This window comes from Pteronotus mesoamericanus, unplaced genomic scaffold, assembly GCF_021234165.1.
Source record: "Pteronotus mesoamericanus isolate MK-2021 breed Mesoamerican mustached bat unplaced genomic scaffold, CSHL_Meso_final scaffold_533, whole genome shotgun sequence".
Classification (NCBI taxonomy): domain Eukaryota; kingdom Metazoa; phylum Chordata; class Mammalia; order Chiroptera; family Mormoopidae; genus Pteronotus; species Pteronotus mesoamericanus.
Genome location: NW_026555320.1, coordinates 3,336,233 through 3,363,509, shown reverse-complemented (window position 1 = coordinate 3,363,509; position 27,277 = coordinate 3,336,233). Strand labels below are relative to the sequence as shown.

General features: G+C 40.5%; 1 protein-coding gene across 2 annotated transcripts in view; it reads left to right on the top strand.

The window, feature by feature from the left end:
• Positions 1-4,064: 4,064 nt before the first annotated feature.
• The window catches only part of SMARCC1 (SWI/SNF related, matrix associated, actin dependent regulator of chromatin subfamily c member 1), a 112,369-nt gene continuing 89,156 nt past the window's right edge, over positions 4,065-27,277 (top strand). For both annotated transcript variants that reach the window (XM_054594632.1, XM_054594633.1), the window contains exons 1-5: positions 4,065-4,333; positions 11,332-11,451; positions 18,609-18,694; positions 23,363-23,444; positions 24,866-24,958. In XM_054594632.1, coding sequence (XP_054450607.1) covers positions 4,139-4,333; positions 11,332-11,451; positions 18,609-18,694; positions 23,363-23,444; positions 24,866-24,958 — 576 coding nt within the window. In that variant the 5' untranslated portion in view covers positions 4,065-4,138. The remainder of the gene's footprint in view (positions 4,334-11,331; positions 11,452-18,608; positions 18,695-23,362; positions 23,445-24,865; positions 24,959-27,277) is intronic.

The window sequence follows — 27,277 nt, the reverse complement described above, 5'->3', positions numbered from 1 at the left end:
TGTAATCAGTGTAACCTGGCAGCCAAAGAGCGGACTGGAATACACATTCATGAACAATGACAGCTTCACTGTACTAGTCATTGGGGGCAGTAGAGGCTGTTGAGTGAGCATGTGTATTGTGTGGCCGAAGCATTCAAAATGAGCAATTAGAGCAATAGATCTGCATCAAATTTTGCATTAAGCCCGAACATTCCTCTGCAGAAACCATTCATATGATTCAGAAAGCCACAGCTGCGGGCAACTGGTGGTTGGCAGCTTCATCATGACAACATGCCCGCTCATGCATCATGTCTCGTGCAGTTTTTCTGGTGAAGTATCAACTCACCCAGGTGACTCAGCCCCCTATAGCCGAGATCTGGTGCCCTGCTTTTGGCTTTTCCCAGAACTGAAATCACTGTTGACAGGGAAGAGATTTCAAGACTGTTGATGAGATTCAGGAAAACACGATGGGGCAGCTGATGGCAACTGGGAGAACTGTGAGGTCCCACAGTGCGTACTTGGAAGGGGACTGAGGCAGCATTGTCCTATGTACAATATTTCTTGTATCTTCAGTAAATGTCTCTATTTTTCATAGTACATGGCTGGATACCTTCTGGACAGACCTTGTATTTGATCCTATATGTCACATTTTGCTTATCCAAACTATGAAGGTTTGCCCTCATGTTTTCTTCTGAATTTTGTAGTTTTACAAAACTCTTACATTTAGGCCTTTAATGCACTGCAAGTTAACTTTTATATATAGTGTGAGGTGAGGGTCTAACTTCATTGTTCTGCATGTAGCTATCCAGTTTTCTCAGCACTAGTTGTTGAAAAAGCTGTTCTTTCCTTATTGAATGATTTTGGCAGCCTTGTTACAAATTAGTTGACCATAGATATATGGGTTTATTTCTGAACTCAATTTTATTCCTTGTGTCAGTACCACCACTGTCTTGATTACCCTTGCTTTGATAAAAATTAATGGAAATTTTGATGAGGAATGGGATATTTACATACTTTTAAAATACCTCCTAGAAAATACCAGTTGATTACAGGGGCATAAGGATAGCTTCACAGTGGTGACGCCTGGGAGATACTCTCTTAATCAAGTCATCAGAGTAATGAAAGTGAAACCATGAACCTCTTGATTGTATGAAATGAAAAAAAAACACAGCATGAAGAACATCAGCCAAACTGAAATTGAGGGACATTCTGTAAAATAACTAGCTTGTAATCTTCAATGTCATCAGTGTTGTGAAAGCTAAAGACAGGAGCTATTCCAGACTGAAAAGGAGTTGAAACTTGACTTAATGCAATGCGTGATTCTGATCTGGAAACTTTGGTATAAGGGAACTTAGAGGGGTAACAGAAAAAACTTGAATGGGATCTGAGGATAGTTTTAATGTTACTGTGAATAACAGGTAAGAGAATATAATCTGTAGGAAATGCACAAAGATTTTTGAGTGATGGGCATGATGTCAGCAACATACTGTCGTCATACGATTCCAGAAAGAAAAAATTCACCCTGGCCAGGTAGCTCAGTTGGTTAGAGCATCACCCCAATATGCCAATGTTGTACATATGCAAGAATCAAACCAATGAATGCATACATGGAACAAAAAAAAAATGTTTATCTAAAAGTCTGTACATTTTTAATTAAAAAAAGTTCTTTGTACTATACTTGGAACTTTTTGTAAGTTTGACATTATTTCAAAATAAAAACTTTTAAAAAATGATGCAACCATTATATTTAAAGTGTCCATTGTTGTAACGTGCTCTTTGCAATTATTCAATTTTGGGGGGGGGGTTTAAAGTACTATTTTTAGTCCGATGACATGGAGGACTTTGCAGGGAAATACACTGGTTCTTATAAACCAGTATTTACTTTGGGCATGAAAATATGTTTTTCTAAAAATAAAATAGGTGTATGGTTTTTAAAAGTATTTTAGATGTTATTTGAGCAAACAAGTTGGAATATTACTGCCCTCTCTATGGCTTTGGGCAAATGAAATAACTTTCTGAACTTCTCCATGCGTTTTCTCTGCTCTTCTCACATGTTGTTACTAGAAAACTCATTGTACTTGGGAAGAGGGAGTACTAGTGCTCCAGGGTCCAATTCCTGGGTTGAAAAACCTGACTCATACTAGCTAGCCCGTTAACCTCTCTCTGCCTCAATATCCTTATCTGCAGGAATGTAGGTGTACTTAGCACAAGGCGCCAAAAGTTACAGCATAAGTGCTCCATAAACACAGCTATTATCATTATTTCTAAAGTCTGGGCTCTTAGAAGGCACGATCCGTGTCTTACTCATATTTTATTATTGTTTCTCTCCTAGACTGTTTATCAGGTCATCTTTTCTCCAGTCTTCCTCTGATCCATCATTCATACTGTGTAAATTGTTCCAGCTATTTTCAACATTTTTCATCTCATGTCACACATAAACTAATTAATAAAAGTCTGGGACACCAAAATATTTTTTTGCCCATCTGACAAAAAAAAATAGGTATAATTTTCATTCATTTACACCGGGTGGCTATTGTTCTGTTGGCTGTTGTCATTTTCTGACAATCTAAGGGAAAACAGGTTTTAAAAATTCTTGTGGCACACCGGATGAAAATCACTCATAATCTATAAGTCTGAGCATGCCATTCTCTCCATTCAAGCTAGTTTCCTGATGTTTACAGGATAAAGTCAAAATTCACTGCCACAGCCAAGTAACATCTCTGCTTCCACTACATGAATTTCACCAAGCATGCTTTCACACTTGAACGCCTTTGTTCTAGTTGTTTCTGTGTTGTCAGCAACGTCCTTCCTTCTCATTACATTCTAGTCACTCTTTTTTAAGTTTTTAAAAATTTTTTTAGAGGAAAACGTAGTGTTTATTACATTGGCAGCCTTATTGCCCTTTAGGGTCCTTGTCTTCACTTAAGGAAATCTCGAAGTCCTTGAGATTTGATGGCCACCAGGGAACAGGCCTCGGGAATCCTGGTGTGCAATCACAGTGAGAGTTTGGTCAGCCTGGGAGGCAGAAGCCACAAAGGTCAGGAGCGGCTCAGCCTCGGGTGTCTCTGCTCCCGGGGCCAGCACCGCCTCTACCGCCCTCTATTTAGTCTTAAAAGTTGGTCTCAGAAACTCACCAGAGTTTCTCACAATTAGTCACCTGCTGTTCTGGGTTCATACAGCGTTATGTTCATAACTCCCTCATAGCCCTTCATGCTTTAACATCTTTCTCCTTCTCTCTGGGGCATTCATTTATTCATCAAGTATTTATTGAACGACACTTAGATAACAGACCCTGTTCCCAGCACCTGAGGGTAGGCCTGTGAACAGGGCAAGACTAGGTTCTCATGTAATTTATATGGACGATAAGTAAAAAAATAAGAAAAATACCAGATCGTGGCGATTGAATGCTCCACAATGTCGAGTACGATCAGTTCAAGATTGTTCCGTCAGGGAAGGCTTTTCTGAAGTACCCTTAAGCTATGAATTTGAAAGCGCCTAAGTGACAATCTGAGGGAAAGAGCTGCAGGTCTCGGTAACAGCTGGAGAAAGGGCTCCGAGGAATAAGATGGTGTGGCTAGAGCCACGAAGGGGAGGAAGGTGTGTAGACGAAGTCCCGGGTCGTTGTCACAGGTGGCTGGGTCCAAAGGCCGATGCGGCCACTTGGAATAGAAGGTAGGAGGGCAAGCGAGGCGGGCGCAAGCTCCCACCCTGCGAGTGGATTCCTCGGTCAGCACTCGACACCCTAAACGGGCTGTCCCCTTCGAACTTCTCACTCCAGCTCTTTTCTCTACGGCGGTGGCCAGCGGCGACAGAAAACCTCCATGCAGTTGTTGGCCGCATAACGATCTCACACAGGTACCCAGAAAGAGGCAGTCGCGCAGAGGCCGAAGCGAGGTAGCAGACGATACTTGAAGCTACTGGTCAAAAAACCCACCTCGCGTCCCAATCCGGCGCTAGGGCTGCGCATGCGTGTGCGCGTGCCTTCGTCGGTTAGGGCGCTCGTCCGAGAAGGGGCGGGGCCGGGCAGCCGCGCCGGAAGGGGGTTGGCTGGGCGGGGCCGAGAGGTGGTGGTGGCGGCTGCGCGCGCGCGCGCGGGTGCGAACGGGGAACGCCGCGAGGGCCGGGGTAGGCCAGGCGGTGGGGTCGGCTGTCGGCGACTATGGCCGCGGCAGCGGGCGGCAGCGGGCCGGGGTCGGCGGCGGGCGCGGCGGGTGCGGGAGGCGCGGCGGTGGCCGCGGGCCTGGCCGTTTATCGGCGGAAGGACGGGGGCCCGGCCCCCAAGTTTTGGGAGAGCCCGGAGACGGTATCCCAGCTGGATTCGGTGCGGGTCTGGCTTGGCAAGCACTACAAGAAGGTGGGTTCACGCGCCCGTGGGGGCCGGGAGGTCACGCGACGGGGCCGGGGCGGCTACTGGCCTCGCGGGCCCCGGGCCGCCCCTCCCCCCGCGCGCCACGAGGGACAACAAAGGCCGGTACCCGGCTCGCCACGCCCCCGCGGTCTGCTCCCGGAGCCCGTGCGCCCCGGGGTCCACGGGGACCCTAGGTCCCGGCTCCTGGGGGCCACGCATCCCGGGCGAAGCCCCTGCTTACCCCAGTGCGCAGGAACAGTAGAGCTCAGCAGCCTGGAGGGTGTGAATCTTTGTCTTTTGTTAGTTGCGTTAGGGATGTGAACAATGGTTATTAAAAACTGTCTGAGCCAGTGTGGAAAAGCAGCTTCTTTTTGTTTGGAGATTAGTGTTCAAAGTCAAGTGAGGTAACTAAGGTTCTCCTACCTGTTGTTGATTTGTTAGAGAACGAATCTGTACAATTACACTCGGAAGGTAATAACTGCAGGTTAATTACTATATTATAGTATTGGTGAGAACTAATATTAAAAATAGACAGTTTTTACTTTACAGTACTTTAAGTTATGTATATTGAGAGTACAAGACTTAATATTCGCTGTACCCTTGTTTCTCAGGCCTTCCCTGAGAACCCCATTTATATTGTTTGATCATCTCACTTCATATCATCTTTATTTTTTTCACTTGTCTGTTTCTCCTACCTTTGGAATGTAAGTTCTTCAGAGTCAGTGGTATTAAAAGAGTGACTTAACCTCTTGATTTTAACAAATGTTCAGGTTTCCCTTAATGTAAATATTTAGGAATGTCTCCCTTAGAAGGTGTAATGAAGCAGACTGCCAAAAATACTCCTCCTGACCCCAAATTTCTGGAACACCTTTTTCAGCTCTGTACTTCCGCATTAAAGACCATAGCAGTTTGGCAAGGAGCTTGTCAGGCCTGTTCAGTACAGTGTGTCCTTGAACATGATTGGTACTCATTGCATCTCCTTTAGTAGTTCCTTAGTAAATACATAGTTGCTGAATGAATGCAAAGATAAAATAGTCTAGGAATCTACTTAGTTGGGTGTACAGCGCAGTGAGGCCTGTAAGTTTTTTGAAGTTAGGCGCTGGGCAGGGATCTTAGGGGTTTTTTTGACATCACATTGTGGTACTTCCAGAAATGACACTTACGTGAAGTTTTAGGAAGTGAGAGACAGTATATATTATTACAGTATATCTTTAGATGCTTCGATTTTTCTTTTTTCCTTCTCTGAAATTTTAGAGTCACATTTGGGATTGTAGATTTTCCTCATTCACATGGAAGTAGATGAGAATATTGCTCTCCCTTACATAGTGATAAACTGGTCACTTTTTTGTGTGTGCTCACTAGAGCTTCTGGAAGTGGCTAAGGGAATTGAATATATATTATGAAAGTTTTTTTTTTTTTTTAAATCATGTGCCCTTCAGGCAGTGTTTTGGGTCTTAAATTCAGCCTGGCGCCTCCCCGCCCAGTCAGGCTTCTCCCCTACCCCCGGCTTTATTGAAATGTAATTAACTTATAATATTGTATTACTTTATCAGTATAGCTTTAACAAAGAAAAATACTCAGGAGTGAGTAATATTCCTGTAGATTATGCCTTTGTGATTCCCAAAGGACTGTTGTTCAAATCATATATCAAAGGGGAAAAGAAAGGGAAAAAAGTAAGTTCCACCGCTCCAAACTCTGTGCACCTGGTCCCAATTTCAAGAGGGCAGTTTAATGGATAACCTTTCAGAGGTTTGTTTGGGTGGTTGAGGCAGTGGCGGTGAGGCTGACTGAAGGGTTTGTCCCAGAGTGTTGAGACTAGTAGGTTACCATTGGCTCCGCATCCCTGAGGTATTAAAGACAAAGTCAAAGTTAGGTTTGACTTCTCAGGGCTTCTTTTGAAAAAAAATTTTCCTTTACACTTTTTATTTGTTGATTTTAGAAAAACATCAATTTGTTGTCCACTAATTTAGGCAGTCTTGTATGTGCCCTGACCAGAGATGGACCCGCAACCTTGGTGTGTCAGGTTGACGCTCTAACCAACTGCGCTGGCAGGCCAGGCTCTCAGGGTTTCTTAAAGCCAGGGTATAATTCTTGGGTTTAGTCAGATTCAGAATTCAACCTGACAGCCAAAATCCTATCATTTCTGAGAGTGGTGTTGGAATGGTAAAGTATTATCCAGAAGGCTCTTTGCTTCTTTTTTATACATTGTATCTTTCCTTGTACACATTGATGGGTTTTTAACTAAACTTTTCTATTGCATTTGTTTCTGCAATTTCAGATTGATAAACCTCAGCAACTGTGCGAGATAAACATGACATTGGTAGTCCTCTTTTTATTGATGGGTCTGTCCATGCAGCCAGTGAACAACTGAGCATCTACCATATCCAGGCATTTAAAACATAACTCACTGAAGTCTTCACAGCAGTCCTGAATGACATTATTTACTTCATTTTACACATGAGAGGAACCTGAGGCTCCAGATTTAAGTAATTTCTTTAAGATTACAGTCAGGAGTGGCAGGTTTGGGATTCACTGAATCCTGCCCGGCTCCAAGTCCCCCACCCCTACACCTGTCTCTCTTTAAGGAACTCTCACTTTGTGGAAAAGGTAGGTGTAGACACCTGCTTGTGAAATCCAGGCGATTGCAAATTAAAAGACAACTTCCTTGTATTGTTTTTGTTTTCTAAATGCCCTTGGTAGGTGTTCAGTAAATATTTGTTCAGTGAATGAATAGATTAAACTAGTCTAGGAACCTCTTCATTTAGGCCTTCTAGATAAGTTTGGCTTAGCAACACAGAAGGGAGAGTGCGTGCTTCTTGACTGGGATGAGCTTCAGCTGGGCCAAAGGAATCCAGAGGCAGTGGCTGCTTTAGATAAGAGGCAGCAGAAGCCCAGGGACGTTAACTGTTTGCCTGAGGTTGCATTTGAGGTCTAGTAGCAGTGTGGAAGCCTCTTCATCTACCTAAGCTGCTGTTTTTGTACTGTTACATGTCTTTCAACTTTGATAAAGGTCAAAGCTGTATTTCTGTCCATAGTTTCTGAGTGGTTTTCAGATTATAAAACTTCACTGATCTCACATTAATTCAGCTCACATACCCTGGAGGTGAAGTATATTTAAGCCATTAAATAAGCCATTAAGATTCCAGGTAAGTTTCTTCCTGAATTTTGGCCGATTCCTGAAAAAAGATTTCAAAATGATTTAGAAGTCATTTAAATGGCCTTTACACAAATTATTTCACAGGTACAGTTTTTTAAAGATTTAATTTATTTTTAGAGAAAGGGGAAGGGAGAGGGAGAGATGGAGAGAAACACCGATGTGTGAGAGAAGTATCAATTGGCTGCCTCTTGCAGGCCCCTAACCAGGGACCTGGCCTGCAACCCAGGCATGAGCCCTGGCCAGGGATTGAATCAGCAACCTTTCAGTTCATAGGCCAGTGCTCAACCCACAAAGTCACACCAGCCAGGGCGACAATTATTTTTTTCATGGGACATTTGTTGCAATAGGATTGTTTAGGGACAAGTTAAACTTCATACTTTAATGTCATAGGTAATATAAAGCAGATTTATTGATAAAACTTTCTAAACATATCTTCCTAACTTTCTTAACCAACATACTTTGAGACTAAAAAATTGTTGGCAAGTAAAACATGGTGTTGAACCTTTTTTGATCAAAAGATAAAATGTTTGACTGAAATAGTCTATATAATCATTAATTTCTTTCTTCATAATCAGGAGTCAGTATTTTGAAAGCTGCTAAGAACTTTTTGTGGCCCTGACTGGTGTGACTCAGTTGGGCATTGTCCCACAAAGCAAAAAGTTGCTGGCTCGATTCCTGGTCAGGGCATGTACCTGGGTTGCAGGTTTGTTCCCTGGTCGAGGTGCATACAAGAGGCATCCAATAGGTGTTTCCCTCTCTCCCATCGATGTTTCTCTTCCTCTCTTTCTCCTTCCCTTCCTCTCTCTCTGAAAATAAATAAAATCTTAAAAAAAAAAAAAAATGAAGCAGGCTGACCATGGGATATATGGCAAAAGTACCACAACCACCTCAAATTTCTATAATCCATCTTTAAGGACTATCTCCCTTGATTTTAACAACAGTCCTGTGGGAGACAGTTTTACTCCCAACTTACAAATGAACAATTAAAACATAGGGAAAAAAAGAGATCTGTTCAAGGACACCACCAATAAACAGCCAAAAGTACTGAACTCTTGTCTTCCAACTAAATGTAATAATCATTCCACTATCCTGCACTGGTACAACCAAGTTCATTTACACTGCTTCCAAAGATACATCACTTAGAACAGAGATTTTCAACCTTTTTCGTCTCATGGCACGCATAAACTAATTACTAAATTCTGCAGCACACCAAAAAATGTATTTTTTGCTGATCTGACAAAAGATAAGTGTGTATTTCATTCTTTCACACTGGATGGCTTTTGTTGTGTTGGCTGTCGTCATTTTTTAATTTGAGAATCTAAGGGAAAAGAGGTCATTGCCCTTAACTAAATAGTCAGGCATTGCATGTTTCAAAAATTCTTGCGGCATCCAAGCAGCGACCTTTGCTTTTCGGGATCACGCCTGACCACCTGAGCAATGCTGGTCAGGGCAGCCTGCTTCATTCTTATTGGTGAAATAGAATGTTGCTATTTTTATAGTTTTTTGTTGTCTTCTGTGAAACTGAAGAGAGTGTGTTTTGAATGATGAATGATGAATATTTTGAAACTAGAGGTTTGATCACATGAAACCTTTCATTCTAAACCTTTTCTCATTCATTTAATGAAATGTATGGTAGTGAAGTTTATAATGTCTACAAAGCTATACACGCACAGGATCTGGCACAAATAAAGCCCTTTTTTATTACATAAAATCTTTTACAAAATTGTAAGTGTGTAATTCTGTAACATAATTCTGTATCACACTCAAGCACACCAAATGGCATTTTAGGTGTAATTTTCAAATTGCTGTCCACCTCGTGAGACATTCACATACCCTATGAACCACACTCAGTGATGTTACTTCTTCTGGACTCTATATAATAAACAAGGATTAAAAGTGACTTTTTGCTTGGAGGGTTGATTTGTCTTTAGTTGAACAGCGTTCCTCCAAGTTGGTATCTTTTTCAGCTTTAGAATTTGGCATTGTTCAGTTAGCTACAAGTATCTGAAAAAGTTAAGATTGTTAATTTTTCATGTTGCTTTACCATATGCAAACAAACTGCAGTTTGTTGTTTTTTTTTAAAAATATGGTCCATTTGGGAATCCTGTACTTATTAAATGTGCTAAAGTTATCTTGTGGGTAAGTGCAAAACTCATTCTTAGCTATTGGCCACACAGAAATAGGCAGCAGGTGGAATTTTACCAACTTTTGGTTGAGAAGATTTCATGTAAAATAAAACATTTCAACAAAATATGAACCAGCCTTCAACAAAGTTAACTGCACGCTGGCTATTTCATTTAGATCCGAAAGCCGATGCACCTGAACAGGTAAAAATTTGAGAAGATGCCAAGCTTTAAGAATTGTCCTTGTATATTATGCTCTGTCATGGCAGTGGCACAAATTGAGACCATTCAACTTAATGTATAGTAATGGTAGACTGTGAAGCTGATATGTTGCCATATATGAATGACTTAAGAAGTATGTATTGTAATAGAAACCTGCCACGTTAATCTGGAAATGTTGGGTGGTACTGGGAAAGAGGCTTGCTCCAGGAGGAAAAATTTAGGGCTTCCTTTTTGTCTTTCATGAAACTAAAGTCAAAAACAGTATAGATGGTTTTCCTGTTCAGAATTGGAGGTCTTAAAAAAATTTTTGAATATTGGTTTCTTAAAGTGATATTGAATATTTAATACCAATTTAAACTTTTACATTTAATTTAACTTTATGCTTCCCCTGTCATGTTACCCATTATTTTTCTGGGCTGTAAAGCTAGCTTGTCTCCTGCTGGTTTGGCCTTTTGACATCCTCCTCAGCGTTGTTAACTTTCCACATATATTTGTTTTAAAACAGTTTTTTTTTAATTGTAAAAACCATAAACTTACCATCCTAATTAACAATTTTAAGTGCATATACATGTATTTTTTAATGCATAAAGGCAGCCACTTTTCTGTGCTCAAAACTTAATGGCATTAAACAACTCCGATTATGCTTAAAGTTTCAGTGTGTCAGGAATTTGAAAGGGTACAATGGGGACAGTTGTCTCTGCTCAGTGACGTCTGGGTCCTCAACTGGGGAGACTTGATGACTGGGGGTGACCTGACAGCTGTAGGCCAGAATCATCTGGAACCATCTGCTCACGTGTCTGGTGGTTGGAACTGTCAGGCCCCTGGGACACCAGCCGGGCCTGGCAGCCGTAGCATCTCCACAGAGCCTGGGCTTCCTCAGAGGTTGGTGGGGTCGGGGTGACTGGGCTCCTTTACTGTGGTTCAGGACGCCAAAGGTGAGTGTCCCAAAAGAACTATGTGGACCCTGTATGACCTTTTTTGATTTACTCTCAGAAGTCACATAGCATCACTTCTGCATCCTGTCGGTTACAAGCGAGTCACTAAGAATGATTCAGTAGAAGAGGGCGTAGACCCCACCTCTTGATGAGAGGATTGTCACAGGATTTGTGGACTTGTTTGAAAAACAACAGTTTGCTCACTGGCTGCAGAATAGTTACATTCATCCCACATAACAAAACACACTGGCCAGTAGGTCTCATCTGTAGCATCAGACTCTAGTTTGAAGTCCAGAGCCTCAGCGTCTGAGGTCCAGGTGAGATGTGCCAGGTTTGGTCTCTTAGGCATGGTATTTGTCGTCTGAAGACCTGTTAACTAAGGAGACTCTTGTCTGTCCCTCCCTGCCACCCCTGGTATTTGTTTTTGTAACCTCCTCTACAGCAGAGAATACATCTCAGGAATTTATAAATCGGCCCCTGTGCCGATGCTCAGTAGGTCCCAGGAAGGAAGGTAACATTCTCCCGTGTGCGTGTCCCAGTGTTTGAGCCCCTGCCCTTGTCTTGCAGTACGTTCATGCGGACGCGCCCACCAATAAAACGCTGGCTGCGCTGGTGGTGCAGCTTCTCCAGTTCCAGGAAGAAGCCTTTGGGAAGCATGTCGCCAACCCAGCCTTCACCAAGCTCCCTGTAAGTGCATCGCCTTTTAGCTATATTGCTGCTCTTTTACTGTTTCTTTAGCTCTAAATACTTGAGTGTTTTATTTCCTCTTCTCTTAGGAACTCAAATACTTGAGTGTTTATTCCCTTATTTCTTATGGTTTAGAATTGTGAAATCAGGAACTGGTTGAAGTTTTCATCATTTAAAACACTAATATAATACATATAGATGGCACTTCACCAAGTATGTTATCATTTAGGATAAAATTTACACATAACATTATAAAGTATTTTATATAAAATGATTGACATTATATTGGTATTAATTGGGATTATATGAGTATCTATAAAAACAGTATTTACAAGGGGCTTTATTTGTGGGATATTTAATTCCTGGAAACTAAACCGTTATTTTTTTCCAGATTCTAAAGATTAGGGAGGAATATTTTTAGGCATAAACCATAATTAAAAATAATTCATGGCTTAGTGCCAGTGGGACCAGATGTACTTCCCTGCCCCTCAAAGTAGTATGTAGCATTTCCCAAGTGAAAGGGATTGGTATGATGTATAATGGAGGAAAATTAAAGTGGATGAGAGAAAATAATGTTTTAGTGAAACATGGAAGCCATGTATTACCTTAAAACTTGTGTGTGTGAGAATAAATAGTACTGGTGTTAGAGTTCACTATTTGGGCTAATTCTTTTTGTAAATCAAAGTGGAACTTTGTAAGTAACTTTCTAAATCATACTGAATATTAAAAAGCTGGCTCAGGGGACTGAGCTCTGGCCTGTGAACCAAAGGGTCGCTGGTTTGATTCCCAGTCAGGGCACATGCCTGGGTTGCAGGCCAGGTCCCCAGTTGGGGGCATGTGAGAGGCAACCACACATTGATGTTTCTCTCCTCCTCTTTCTCCCTCACCTTACTGGTCTCTGAAAAATAAAATAAATGTGGTGTGTTTTTTTTTTTAAGAAAAGAATAAAAAAGCTGGCTCAACATTGGGTATGTTCTATCTAATATTGAGAAGTTATAAAAATTTAGGAAAAAGTATATAAGGCTAAAAATAATGTTACACAGGCAAACATAAATACGAATTCAAACCAAAAATAGTGTTTATGCCTTCCTCACAAGTAAAAAAATTCTTGTTTTTTTTTTAATAATCCCTTCAAGGTTTATGCTATGTGTATACACATAGCATAAACTTTAATTGTAATGATACTACAGAGCCATTTTGTATTCTGCCCTTTTAAAAAGATATAAGGGTCTGTGTTTAAAAACAACAAAGCTCTAAGAACCTGAAAGACTATTAAAAGGCCAAGTCAGAGTCTAAAGTAGCTGAAGATTCTAAATATGTTCACGAGATGTTCAAAATTTTGAGCTGTCATTACGTCTAAAAAATTAATAATCATTTAGTGTGCAACTCGTCTAACAGTCTGCCATTCTAGAAATTTCAGAGTGGGAGACTATCTTTGGGAACATGGGACTAGAGAGAGCCTAGGTGTTGCATATGCATTGGAAGTTGGCTTTTTCACTGTGTAGCTAAGAACTCTGATGACAGCAGAGCGCAAGCAGTCATTAACCGAAATGGTTGGGACATTGGCTTTCTGGAGCAGTGACTTCTTTCATTTTTTTTAAACTCTTACTGTAAAATATATAGAAAATGAATAAAACAAACTTTGACAAATCATTACAGAGAGAACATTCATTTAACCACCACCCAGGTAAGAAATAGAACATTAACAACAATCAGAAACTCTTGTACATTCCTCCTGCTGGGCCTGTGTGCCAGGCAGAGGGTGTGCCGGGGCGGATGCTGAGCAGGCTGTAGAGAGCTCTGTGACCACTGTTAATGGCAGGCCTGTGGCCCTATCCATACCATAGAGTGGATTCACAAGGAGGAGCCTCAGTTCACTGGAATTGTATTTATGTTTTATTTATTTTTGATGGTTTTTCTTTTTTTAAAGATTATTTTCAGAGAGGGAAAGGGATGGAGAAAGAATGGGAGAGAAACATCGTGTGGTTGTCTCTCATGCACCCCCAACTGGGAACCTGTCTGGCAACCCAGGCATGTGCCCCAACTGGGATTTGAACCAGCAACCATTTGGTTCGCAGGCTAGCACTTAATCCACTGAGCTACACAGATTTTACAATTTCAAGAAATTCATATAAATGGACTCACAGTATTATAGCATTGTTTCGCCTTGCTGCTTTCACTCAGCATACCGATTCTGAGATACATGGCATATGTGTTCCATGTATCAGTAGTTCGTTCCCTTTTATTGTTGGTTAGTATTCCATTGTATGGATAAACCACATTTTTTTTTTCAGTCCTTCACTGTTTGATGGGAATTTGGGTGTTTTTTAGCTCTGTAGTAAATTTACCAATGTTAACATACAAGTTTTTCTGTGGACATGTTTTCATTTCTAATGAGTGAATACCTAAGGGATGGAAAGTTTGGGTCATAGAGTTGGTAACATTTAACTTTTTAAGAAATTGCCAAACTTTTTTAGATTTTTATATCATTTTATGTACTATCTAGCAGTGTTTGAGAGTCCCAGTTGTTCTGCATTTCTTCGTCACTTGGTGTGATGAATGTAGAACTTAACCCATCCTGATGGTTATATAGTGGAGTCTCATTGCACTTCTAATTTGCAATTTTATAATGACCAGTGATATTAAACATCTTTATGTGGTTATTGACCATTTGTACACCATCTTTTGTGAGTTGTCTATTCAAATAATTTTGTTATTTGGTCCCCAAGACCACCCATGTTCAGAGATTTGCCAGAAAGACGCATGGAACTCAGCATGCAGCTGTACCCGTAACGAAGATTTGCTGCAGCTGTGTAGCAAGCATGGGACGTAGTCCGGTGGCCGGGAAAAAGACTCAGGTGTGGCCTGGAGGCATCCACGCAGCAGGCTTCCTGTGCCCTCTCCCTCACGAGCAGGGTCACACAGCTCCCTCCTCCCCTCACGGTGAAAATGTGGTGGCACATACATAGTGTTGCTGCCCATGGAAGTCCAGCAACGGCTCCCACCCACAGTTTTTATGCGGGCTGGTACATTTTGCCTCGTGCATATGAAAATTTCAGACTCCCAGGAGGAAAGCAGATTTTCAGCTATGCCGGGCGGCAGGGGATGAGGGGAGGTTGGTGCCCCTAACCCACACGTTGTTCAAAGGTCAACTGTAATGTAACTTCATACTAATAAATTGTAAACTATGTCTAGAAAACACTGTTTTAATCCCTAAAGCAGTTAAAGTATGTAAAGGAACTTGTGAATTATTTGACTTGTAAATTATTATTTGTCATCATATTTGTAAGGTAAAGGCTTCTGGAGTTGAAATGATGTGTTTTTTCCCTGTGAGTTCTTTTCGGGGGTGAAGACAACTAAATTTCTGTGAACTTACTTGTTTCTTGGACATACTCAGTTTCTATTTCTTTATTCACTTCTCACATTCATTGATGAAGAGGCCAAAATGTGTCATTATTTATGTGTATGCTCTCTCCACACCAAAACATTGTCCTTCTACTCTTTACAGTTGTTAGCACTATCTTGTCATTAATTAATACCGCAAACAAATAAGGACAGTGGTACAAATTTAAAGTACTTTTAAGTATTGCACTTACATGTAGCTTTTCTAGGTTTCATTGCACTCAGCAGAATTTTAGATGGGCTATAAATAGGATGAGACCACTTACATACATCAAGAATAAGATTAGATTGAATTTCCAATTTAGCTGCCAGAGATAGAACAGCTTATCAAAAGCAGTGTGGTCACACAGCTGGGAATAGAAGCAGCCTGTTAGAGCGGTCCCTGGCCTGAGAGTCTCTAACTGGGGTGTGCAGCTGCTGAGCTCTCACATGAGACTGGGGTCTCTCTGGCTTGCTCTGGAAAGCCCAGGTTTTGGTACCCTGTTGTCCTTGTAGTCTTTGGTTTTTTTAATGCTAATCAGGAGGGATTTACCGTTACAGGTCTGAGCTTCTGCTTCAGAGAATGTTTAAGAACCTGAGCTTTTGTACTCAAATCCTGTCTGGTGTCAAAGCAAAGCCTGGGGGGGTGGGGGGGTTGGGGCGAGGGTTGAGTGAGGAAGTACAGGCAGGGCCCAGTGGGTGTCCCTGAGGAGTCTCTTGTCTGCCTCCAGTGTGTTACCCTGACCCGTTACTCTTTTTATTTTATTTTATTTTATTTCATTTTATTATTTTTTTTTTTAAATCTGGGTGGTTCTGATACCGAGTTTGTCATGAGGATCAGAGTCCCAAATCCACTTTTATGCAGGCTCTAAGGATCCCTGCGATATAGTGAGTGTCCCTTTTTGTTTTTTGTTCTGCCACATTTCTAAGGGTGCTTTTCCTGTTGTGCTTTATTACTGGGACGCGTGCCTGTGACAGGTTCGCGGGCCTCCCTCTTTTGTTCACATCTTACCCCTGGAAAATTGAAGGCCTCCATCTTTTGCCTTTGCTTTCCCCTATCCCTTTAGAGAGTGATAGGAGGTAGTCTTAAGCATGTGTCTGGTAATGATTTAATTTCTCAAATTTAATATCAGTCCCAAAATTGACCTTAATCTTAAACTGTGTGTACAGATATTTTTTTTTATTCTGGTCTGCTCAGTGTGTATTTCTCAGCATAGCTGTGACTTTTAAAATTATTTTAGTACACTTGAACTGTTGAGAAAAGTTTTAATGATTACTGCATTTTCAGGCACTCTGCTGAATATTGGTGTAAAAGATTTGAATAAGACACTGTCCCTGTCCTCAAGGAGTTCATATTACAGATAAACCTGTAGAGCAGTCGTTTCAGTATTGTGCCGTGAGTGGTGTGTGTGCAGTGGCGATGCGCATGTGCGGTTTGAGAAAGCATTTTAGACCAGTCACCGGGGGTTCGGGAAAGGTTTAGTAGGAGAACTAAGTCTCATTCTACTCTAGTTAAGCACTTACCCAGCATACTGTACTAATTTAAGATGCAAATGCTACAAAGTGATAGTTTTGTGAATTTTCTCAAGTTGTCAATAAGAATTGCATCCAGATATATTTGTTTAGGAATTTGTAATGCAGCATTTGTGATGTACTGGGAATAGCACTGGGCAAAATAAATTAGGAACTCAGAACCCATGTGTTTCAAAAACGACAGGAGCCCTGGCTGGTGTGGCTCAGTGGACTGAGTGCCAGCCTGTGAACCCAAAGGTCACTAGTTTGATTCCAACTCAGGGCACAGCCCTGGGTTCTGGGCCAGATCCCCAGTAGAGGGCGTGTGAGGGGCAACCACACGCTAATGTTTCTCTCCCTCTCTCCCACTCTTCCCCTCTCTCTAAAAATAAATAAATAAAATCTTTTAAAAAAATAAAAATAAACAACAGGATAACCAGTCTAACTTGGCTTACTTGTCAGCTTAATTTGGAAGAATTCATCTTAATGATATGTCTTATTTTCTAAAATGTTGTTTATTATTGATTAATATTTTTGTTGGAAAATATACATGACATAAAATTTACCATTTTCATCATTTTTAAGTGTGCAGTTCAGTGGTATTGAGTACATTCACATTATTCTAAATACGTTGCGACTACCAATCTCTAGAACTTCTTCATTTTCCCAAGCTGAAACTCTGTACCTATGGAATAGCAACTTCCCGTTCCTCCCTCCTTCCATCCCCTAGCAGCCACCGTTCTGTTTTCTGTCTCCTTAATGGTATTTGGTATCAGGTAGTTCTTTTCATTATATTATTTGGTCCGCCAAAAAAGTCCTTTTAGTTTTTTCTGTAAAAGACACATTTTTCATTTTCACCAATAACTTGACTTGGAGTATGTTGGCGATCTCCCACTGTTGGCTTCTACTGAGTAGAGTTCAGGGGTGCTGCTCAACACCTTCCCGTGCAAAAGACAGCCCCACAGCCAGGAGCTACTCGGCCAAAATGTTAATAGTACTAAGACATTGCAGACCACTTTTGATATGTTCTATCAGTCATAGCACCTTCTCCATATACTGCATAAATCTGTTTTGCATTTCAGTTCTGCATTTTTACCTTTCTTGAAATAATAAAGCATAATAAGCCAAAAATGTTGCATTATTCTTCCATCTTCAGTATTAAAATGGCTGCACAAAAATTCACCAATTTTGATTTTTTTTTTTAATACACACTGATAGAACTGTCACAATATAATCTTAACAAAATTGTTTCAAATGAAGTTAAAGACAGCTGAGCACTACTAAAGCCATCATATGGGAAAAACTAAATGAACTTTGTGGCCACGCCCCAGTAGTCACAGTAGTTTTCAAAGAAAAAAATGCTGATACATTTCTAACACTTCATCTCATTAGTTTATTTAATGATGTGTTCACATTGCTTTTCCTTCCATAATGTTGAAATCATTCAGCATTTGATTTATTTGAGGTTTTTAAAATTTATTTGATTTTATTAATAATTCATGAAGTGCATATCTTTTGAATTGTGCAGATTTTAGTTATAAGTTTACATATAGCTAAATATAGTACTACAGTGTTTCAGTGGTCATTAAACTATAAAAAGAATTTAGTTTTAGTTTTTGGTCATCTAAAGTCAGAAGCCCTGGCTGGTGTGGCTCAGTGGGATGAGCTCCAGCCTGTGAACCACAAGGTCGCTGGTTCTTTTCCCAGTCAGGGCACATGCCTCGGTTGCGGGCCAGGTCCCCAGTCAGGGGTGTGCGAGAGGCAACTGATCAATGTTTCTCTCTCTCTTTCTTTCTCCCTTCCCCTCTTTCTGAAAAATAAATAAAATCTTTAAAAAATAGGTAAAGTAAGGAAACCAAATTGGAAAAAATTTAGTATATTAATATTTCTTACACTATAAGAAAAACATATTGTTGGGAAATATCTACTACTGGAATTTTGTGTTTTAAAAGTCAAATTTTATACTTTCCAGTGGAGTTTGTCATTTATAAGTTTTGTCCATTCATGTTTCCTGTTGAGACATTTTGATGTATCTTTGGTTAAATTTCGTTTTTGACAGATTTTACATTCAGAGTAATATGTTGATTAAACTTGGAAAGAAATTTTTGTAATCCACTTTTTTGGAAAAATTTCTTTATACCTCATTTGTTCCAGAAAGTATTTAAGGAATTATTTATATCTTTGAGTTTATAACTTAGAATTCAGAAATAAGTAATTTTGTTGGAACTTTTATTTTTCTTATGTGTAACTTGTATCATTTCTAGGCAAAATGTTTCATGGATTTCAAAGCTGGAGGCACCTTGTGTCACATCCTCGGGGCTGCTTACAAGTATAAAAATGAACAGGGATGGTAAGTTTTTGTATTTATACGTTTTGATGTAATGTATAAGTTATTTAATGTTAAATCCTGTTCCTTCTTTGTATGGTGTTAGAGAATTCTATAAATACATTATGATTAACATGCATAATAGGTGATCTTTTGTTTAGAGCCCTAATTTACTTTGTGCCTACATCCAAGAAAAACATCAAACAACTGTTGAGTTTATCAAGCAAGTTCTCTCTCATACATGGTTGTATGTAAGACAGTAGATGGGTGTGCGTTACTAGCAAATTAGAAGGAAGGCTCACTATGAAATGCATGTGTGTGTTATGAACTTTGAGTGCGCTGAAAGGGAGACGTTTAAGTGTTCTGCTGAGCCAGCCTTCAAAATGAGAGAATCCAGTTGCCCCCCTCAGGTCAGAGAGGAAAGGGACAGGCTCAGAGGAGTCCATACTCACTCTGGGGCCAGGAGGCGCATCCCTGCTCCTGTACAGTTTCCCTTCTCCTTTCACCCTTTCCCCTCTCCCTTTTCCCCCCTCCCTCCCTCTCTCTGGCAGTAACTTTCAAACTTTAGGAATCACTTGGAGTCCTTGTTAGAAATACAGATTACCAGGCTTCGTGGACAGATTGTCAGCTCCTGGGAACCTGCATTTTCAGAACACACTCTAAGTGGCCCTTAGGTCTCACCTGGAGACGTGCTGGCCAGTCAGGTTGTCACTCCTGCAGAAAGGTGGTTTAGGTGGTTTAGCCTCGGAAGAATTACCCATTTTAATAGCATATTTTAAAATGTTTCTTCTGCTAGTCCTCCAGCTTTTTTATTTAAAAATATAATATAGCAGGGAGCCAGACCAACTTATTCCCAAACATACATACCTAGTGGAATATAATTTTTGGTCTACTTCTATATTCTAGACCTCCCTCCGCCTCACATGGTCCCTGTTTCCATGCTCTCATGAGCGCTGGGCTGCAGGCCACCCCTGGTGTACTGGGCCGTCCTTCTGGTGAGGGTCTCCAGGCTTTTCTAGCTGGCCTCATTCACAAAGCCGCTTCCTGTCGAGGCCGCTTTCGTCGCCTCCCACACAGCTGTCCTCCTGTGCCGTTGCCTGCTGCTGGCCCTGCCCCGGCTCAGGGCGTTTTTGTTTTGCCTTGTAGAAGTTTACCTTCCAAGCCGTTCACACCACTTTCCCAAGAGTTAAAAACTTATTCTCAGGGATGCATTGTTGATTATTTGCATTCAGGCTCTATTCTCTATACGTAGCTGAGGATAAGAGAACATCCGTAAATATATTTACAAGAGACTCCACAACTGGAGCAGTACAGCGAATGAGGGCCCTTTATACAGGCAGTAGGTATCAACTTAGATTGAAAGATTGCTGCAAAACCTTGCCCAGCAGATGCGAGAGGAAAACAAAGCAGAAGACTCGTGATTAATTAATAAGCCCTCAGTGGAGCGCTGGTATTTAGTCGCAGCGGCGCATGGGACAGCTCTCGTCCAGTGGGGCCGCCAGCCAGGGCTGCCATCGTGCGCTTTTAACTTTACAGTTTCATCTGTAAATATTTCATGGTGTCTTTATTTCTAAATAGGAGCTTTAAAACATAATAATTTGTTTTAAGCCATTATCACACCTAAGAAAATCATCAGTAATTTTTAAACATTATTAAATATCCATTTACTGTTCAGGGTCCCCGATTATCTTATGATGGCTTTTGTTTTGTTTGCATCAATACCCAAACAAGGTTTATACATTTCTTTTGGTTGCTATGACTCTAAAGTGTCTTTAAACAAACTCATAGTTTTCCTTCTCACTCTCTCTTCCTCCTCCCTTCCTCACCAGTTATTTTTTACACCACTCGTAGCCTTTTAGAATTGTGTGTGTTTTGTACTTATTTTGCTGATGTGTCCACAGGATATTGTTTAACATAGTCGTCTAAACTTCCAGTAAAGTAGTTAAATCTAAAGGCTTAGTTTGATTCAAGTTTCGGTTTGTTCTTGTTGTTGTCGTCTGGTTTTTGGCAACAGCACTGTACAGCAGTGCTTTTCGCTGAGTAGTTTTGTTCTGACAGTGACGTGCCACCGGAACTTGACTCTTTGTATCAGTCGGCCTGAGGTGAAACTTGTTTCTTTATATGTTGTTTCACTGAAGACACAGAACCTGTCAGCTGTGGGTGCGGGGGCGGCTCAGAGGCTGTGTTCACCTGCCGGGAAGTGTGCCGCCGCGCGTTCCTCTGTCGCAGTGGGGGGGCCTCGGTGTCCCGTGCCCAGGCCATCCTGTCATCGCAGCTCTGTCAGGTGGCAGAATTCTAGTTTGGCAAAAATTAGAAGGTAGATGTTCTGTTGTGTAGATACAGGTCCTTAGTGTTACTTAGATTATTTCTTGTTAAAGATGGTTATTCCTTCTTCATTTATTAGCTGGTATATTTTTCTAAAGAGAAATTTTATTAATCAATAGTTGAAAAGGCAGAATAAATTCTTGATTTTTTTCCTCTGTTAACAGATTTATTGCGCTTTTAATATTCAGATCAATCCAAGCCGCCCTATTTAAATTTCTTTAATGACTCTTTCAAACTATTCCTCAGATTTGTAAAAGACGTAATTCCCTTCAGCCCCGTTATCTGAATCAGTTATTTAGGAAGCTGTTTCTCTGAATAATGAATAACCTCTGTGAGCAGGTCTGTAAGTGATGCATTCATGGACATAGCTCTTCTGTTACCCGAAGCCTGTGGAAGAATGACCGCGCGTTTCGGAAGGGGGGCCTTTTGGTTGTGCCGAAAGAACGCGAAAAGCTCTCCGCGGTCAGGGTGTTCCAGGTAGTCAGCTGGCAATCTGTTGTCCTGCCAGTTGGTGGAAATTGTGTGGCATCTCTAACCTACCCCTTCCTCTGAAAAGGTCAGGGAAGGTTAGGGAAGAAAGGTCAGCATACTCAAAAACCAAAAGAATGGGGTTGAAGGAAAAGTTCTGTGTACCAAGGATAAGTCGAGATACGGTTCATTGAGACAGGTTTTGTCTCGTCTGTAAATGCCGTTTTTAAAACTGGAACTAACTCTACTTTAAATGACTTATTCCTATGTTTTAGTGGATACTTTGCTTAATTTTTTAATTGAAATTATTTTAGGAAACATTTCAATCTTGTCTTAGATCAGTAATGAAAAAGTCCTAATAAATATTAAAACTCAGTCATAATAAATATTAACTTATTGAGTGGTTTGCTTTATAAAGACACACATTTCTTTCCAGTAGGCACACGGTTACTTAGTAAAAACTGCAGAGCCCTGGCCCTGGCCCTCCAGGGTCTACTGAGCCGCCGCCCCAGCATGATGACTGTTGTGGGGCCGCATCAGCGCGCAGTGCACTCTGCATGGTTTAGGAGCCTGAGGGGAGCAGCAGGAGCTTCGCAGAGGAAGCGACTTGTGGGCTGGCTCTGCAGGTGGCGGTGTCAGCCCACAGAGTGGGCGGTGGCATCCAGGAGAGGCCGCAGAGCTTACAAAGAAGGGATGGCAGCGTGGGGAGAGTCCCCAGGGCGAAAACTGGGAAGAACTGAGAGCGTGCGCTCGGGACCCGAGCCACCTGTTCCTAGCTGGCGCAAGGTGGTCGCGATTTTAAAAATGTGGTGACTCTCATTGACATTTATTGATCAGCTACTGACAGCATAAACACTCTGCTAAGCTCTTAATGTATGTATCTCATTTCACCTTCACAAAATTCCGTAATGGGCCATTGTCTAATGAGGAAATTGGTTCTTGGATCAGAAAGTTACTCAACACTACATAAATAAGAATTGGGTCAGGATTGGAAGCTGTGCAGTTTGACTTCACAGCCCACACTCTCAAATCATTAAGCTGTACTTCCCCCCCCTCGAATTAAAATAGAACAAAAGCAAAGTAAGTGGTGAATAAAAAATATGGAGAGCCCTGGCCGGATGGACCAGTGGTTTGGACCGTTGTGCTGTAGGCCAAAAAGGTTTCGGGTTTGCCCCCCAAGTTGGGGCACGTTCCTAGGTTGTGGGTTTGATCCTGGGCCGGGCAATGTCTGGGAGGCAACCAATCAATGTTTCTCTCTCACAACACTCCCTCCCCTCCTGCCAAATTAGTAAAAACCTATCCTTGGATGAGGATTTAAAAATATATATATAGAAAAAGCATTCAAATTTTGAAAGATTTAATCGTATGAAGATGGCTAGTAATAGGTAAAGAAAACACCAAAATGTTGTATTTGGGTACTTAAGTAAGCAGACATTGGGGAAAGATTTTAAGTAAAGGTAAAGAGATGAGTATCAGCACATTTAGGACAATAGTAATCTCAAAGAGAACACAGACACTGTTGAATTGGAACAGATGACTTTTAAGCATATACAAAGTTGATAGACTTCGCTACATTGAAGAATAGTGTAGTAGTTTGCTGCCTTTGGACAGGTAGACTACTTTTTTATATGATATTAAAATATCTGAGATTTAAGGGAAATGGGATACTTCATGCAACAGTTACTTCATCTTGCCCAGAGTGAATCTTAATGTCTTAAAATTTAATCTTTTAGGTTTTGACATTGCTGCTTTATTACTACGAAGAGAGTACCCTTATACATTTTGTAGTGCTATTTTAATTTCCAGATCTCTCCAACACATTTGCATTGGATGCTACAACCAAGTTCACTTTTGTTTAAGGTGGGAGACAAATTAACTAATTATTTTCTTGTCTTTTAGGCGGAGGTTTGATCTACAGAATCCATCCCGAATGGATCGTAATGTTGAGATGTTTATGAATATTGAAAAAACATTGGTACAGGTAACTGAGAAAGTTAAATTGTTACAACTTTTTTCCCTTGGCTATACTTTCGGTTCTAAGAAAAATTTTCTTAAATCTATTGTTCTGTTATTTTTGTGGATTTTGGGAGGATTAGAGGCATGAAGTATGACTAAAACTTGTCATTAATAGAATATTGGCCTTAAACTTTATTTTTTCTAAGATTTACATTTATTTGTTTTTAGAGAGAGGGGAAGGGAGGGAGAAAGGGAGAGAAACATTGGTGTGAGAGAGAAACATCCATTGTTGCCTCTCACACGCCCCCAGTGGGGACCTGGCCCACAACCCAGACACATGTCCTCACCAGGCCGGGACGGAATGGAACTGAGCCTGCAACTGTTCAGTTCTCAGGCCAGTGCTCAGTGCACTGAGCCATACAAGCCAGGATGTTGACCTTAAACTTCCGATAAAATGATCTGTGATAATTTTCTTTTTTAATTTCACAAATCCCATTATTTGCACCTCTTTTATATTTAATATAAATACTGTCTCATTCTACTAGTTGCTTGTTTGTACAGTGATTTTCTTTGGATTTGTTTTATGGTTGTGCGATAAATATAGATCTTATTTCCCCAATTAGATTAAAACTTGGAGGAGAGAACACTTTATTTTTCTTTCCTGGTATTGATATTTTTATTGATTGGTAATTTTTAATGATCATTGAATTAACCTTCCTGGCGAGAGGCAGCTGGCAAAAATTTAGCTAGGTATATTAGCTGAATGCCTAAAACTTGTCTCATGGACTGTTAGCTAAAGAAATAATTGAGTGTTTTTTGTTGGTTGGTTGATTTTTGGTGATGGTTTGGGGTGTTAGGCATATTTTAATCACTGCTGTATGTAAGATCAGAAATGGGAGGAAAAGAGCTATAATGAGCTATAATCCACAGTCTTTATATTTTAAGTAATTTACATAATGAGCCAAAATGAGTTGATACACCTCCTTCCAACCAACAAAAGGTGTGTATGAAAACATTACATTAGACTGTTAAGGTGAGTTCAGGTAAAATTGGCTAGGGGGATTAATATGTCAATTTGGTACCTTCATGAAAAGGATGATTTTTTAAAATTTTTAAATATTTTTCCATCACCACTTATCCCCCCATACCTTCTTTCACCTTTACCTGCCCTTCTCCCCTTGATGATGAATTTCTTATATTGTAATTCCCAGCATCTTTCTGTCCAGGTGTCCCTTGACAAAGGGGTTAGGGGATGTCATTAGCCTTCTGAACACCTAGGTTTTATATTGATAATAAGACTTCTACATTCTTTCACATACCAGAGGACATCTTCCCATTTTAAGCAGTGTAGATTTGGGTGCAAACTTCTGCCATTAGGATGATATATAAATAATGTGACATTATTTCAAAACTAAGATTATTTAAAAATTTGTTTTTCTTTCTCAGAGCAATTGTCTGACCAGACCCAACATCTACCTCATGCCAGATATTGATCTGAAGTTGGCTAACAAATTGAAAGATATCATCAAACGACATCAGGTAATAAGACGTGATCACTTCAGAAACATTGTGTAGTAGTAAATGTCTTGTCAAATTCAACCATGTTATCTTTTAATTTATGTTTATATTTGCATTAAGTGAAAGTTTTCTCTCTCTGGATTCTTGAGTACTAATTTTTTTTCTCTCCACTCACCTCCCGTTCTTAGCCTAGAGTAGCATTTCCCCCCTAGCATTATTAAGGTCTAATTGACACACTGTTGTGTAAGTTTAAAGTGTACTATGTGATGATTTAACACACGGATATGTCCTAGAGTAGCATCTAGTAAAGCCTTTGGGACAGAGTCATCGTAGTCTCATTGTGAAATGCGCCCACAGAGAGTAAAAGAGACCAGTAAGTGGATTCCGAATCACTGTGGCCACAAAGTGATGCAGTGAGAGTTGGCGACACAGTTGTTGGTAGGAGATCAAATATTACTTAAAGTAAACCTGATCTCCCTTTTATTATAGTTGTATTATATTTGTGGCTTTTTAAAAAAGTGACTTGGGCCCTGGTTAGTGTGGCTCAGTGCATTGAGTGCTGGCTTGCAAACCAAAAGGTTCTGGTTTGATTCCCAGTCAGGGCACATGCCTGGGTTGTGGGCTGGGTCCTCAGAAGGGGGCATGAGAGAGGCAACCACATATTGATGTTTCTCTCCCTCTTTGTCTCTCTCCCTTTCCCTGTCTCTAAAAATAAATAAAATCTTTAAAAAATTTAAAAAGTGACTTGGCAATTGTGTTTTCCCTGCAAGCTGTTATCTTGATTCACACATACCACTTTCATCTTCTAACATCTCCACCTCTTCCCTATAACTTACTTAATTTTAGGTGAGACCTTAGGTGTTTACTGCCTGTAGGTTTGTGACTCCATGGGGCTAAACTATAAGCAAACCCATGTCACGTAAACTAGCTGAGGAGACCCAGGTAGGAGATAATTTTCTGAAACAACATTATTACGGAACTGTCTTAATCAATCCTTCTGTTTAATGGAGAAGCCTCATTAAGTGTCTTTATTTTTTCTGCTGCAAGAGAGATTGCCAGTTAAATTATGTTTTAGCATTTAGTAAAGTATCTTCCAAGTTCTTAAAGCAAAGGTTTGTAATACTGCTTATAGTCGGAGCTTTAGTAGTTTTTTATATATATACATAAAACATATCTACCGAAGAGAAATGTAATATAATTATGTTGTCATATGAGGCGGTCTGAAATCCAGGTCCTCGTTTCACTAACATTGTGCCTGAACAAATCACTTAACATTCTTCTCTCTGTAGGACTATGTGTTTATTGAAGTCACTGTCAAGTGTGGCTTTATTACATGTAAAACAATAGAGGGCAGATGTGGAACGAATAACCCACTGGTTATTGCCTTCAAGCTAAAACGACCTACTCTTACTGCTACCACATGATTCTAGAAAAAGCTTATATATTTTCCTACAGTTTATACTGAACATTTAGTTGTCATAGTTCGTAAGTAATCTGACTCTAAGGATTATTTTCTAGGAACAACCTCCAAGGGAATTTAAGAATCTTCTAGTTTCAGAGAATCTTAGAGAGGGGACCTTGAAAGCTAATAATAGTGCTATTGTTGAATACGCTTGATCAGACTCTGTTCAAGCATTTAAAATGTATTAATAACTCCATCGATTGAGGACTTACTGTGTGTCTGTCACCATTCTTAGCTTATTGCGCCTGTTAACTTAGTACAAAATCGTTATGAAGTAGTTATTGTTACCACTCTATTTCACAGAAGACATTGAAATACCAAAAAAATCCTGCAAATACAAAATGGTGCAGCTGAGGTTAAACCGGGGTTTGTCTGATGGACTCTTGAGGCCAAAGCCCCGAACATTGTGTTCTCCTGTCACCTCGCAGGCATTGGACGTTTGTGTCCCCTTTTCAGCCTTGCGGGTGGCTGTGCAGCAGAGTGCTCAAGCACTTCTAGTGATTGAGAATTTCTTGCCTGATCCGGCAGCTCATTCATCTGTATATTGCCCTAAATTTTAGAATTTTCCTCCAGTTGAAAATAGCATTACTGTATTTTTCTGATTTTAATAATAAATACACATTGTCAAACAAAATTCAGAAAACTTGTAAAGGTGCTCTTTGCACCTGATTTTAAGACTTCTCATTATTCTCATGGTCTGTAGAATGAGCTCTTCCGTGTTTGAATGGCCTGCAAGTCATGTTCTAGAGCTAGACTGCATGCTGTGTTCTGTCTGTGGCCTAGCTGAAACTTGACTTTTTAGCATTTATATCACCCACTTTTCTAACGTTAAAGCAACAATAACACACAGGCGGGGCAAAAGTAGGTTTATAGTTATC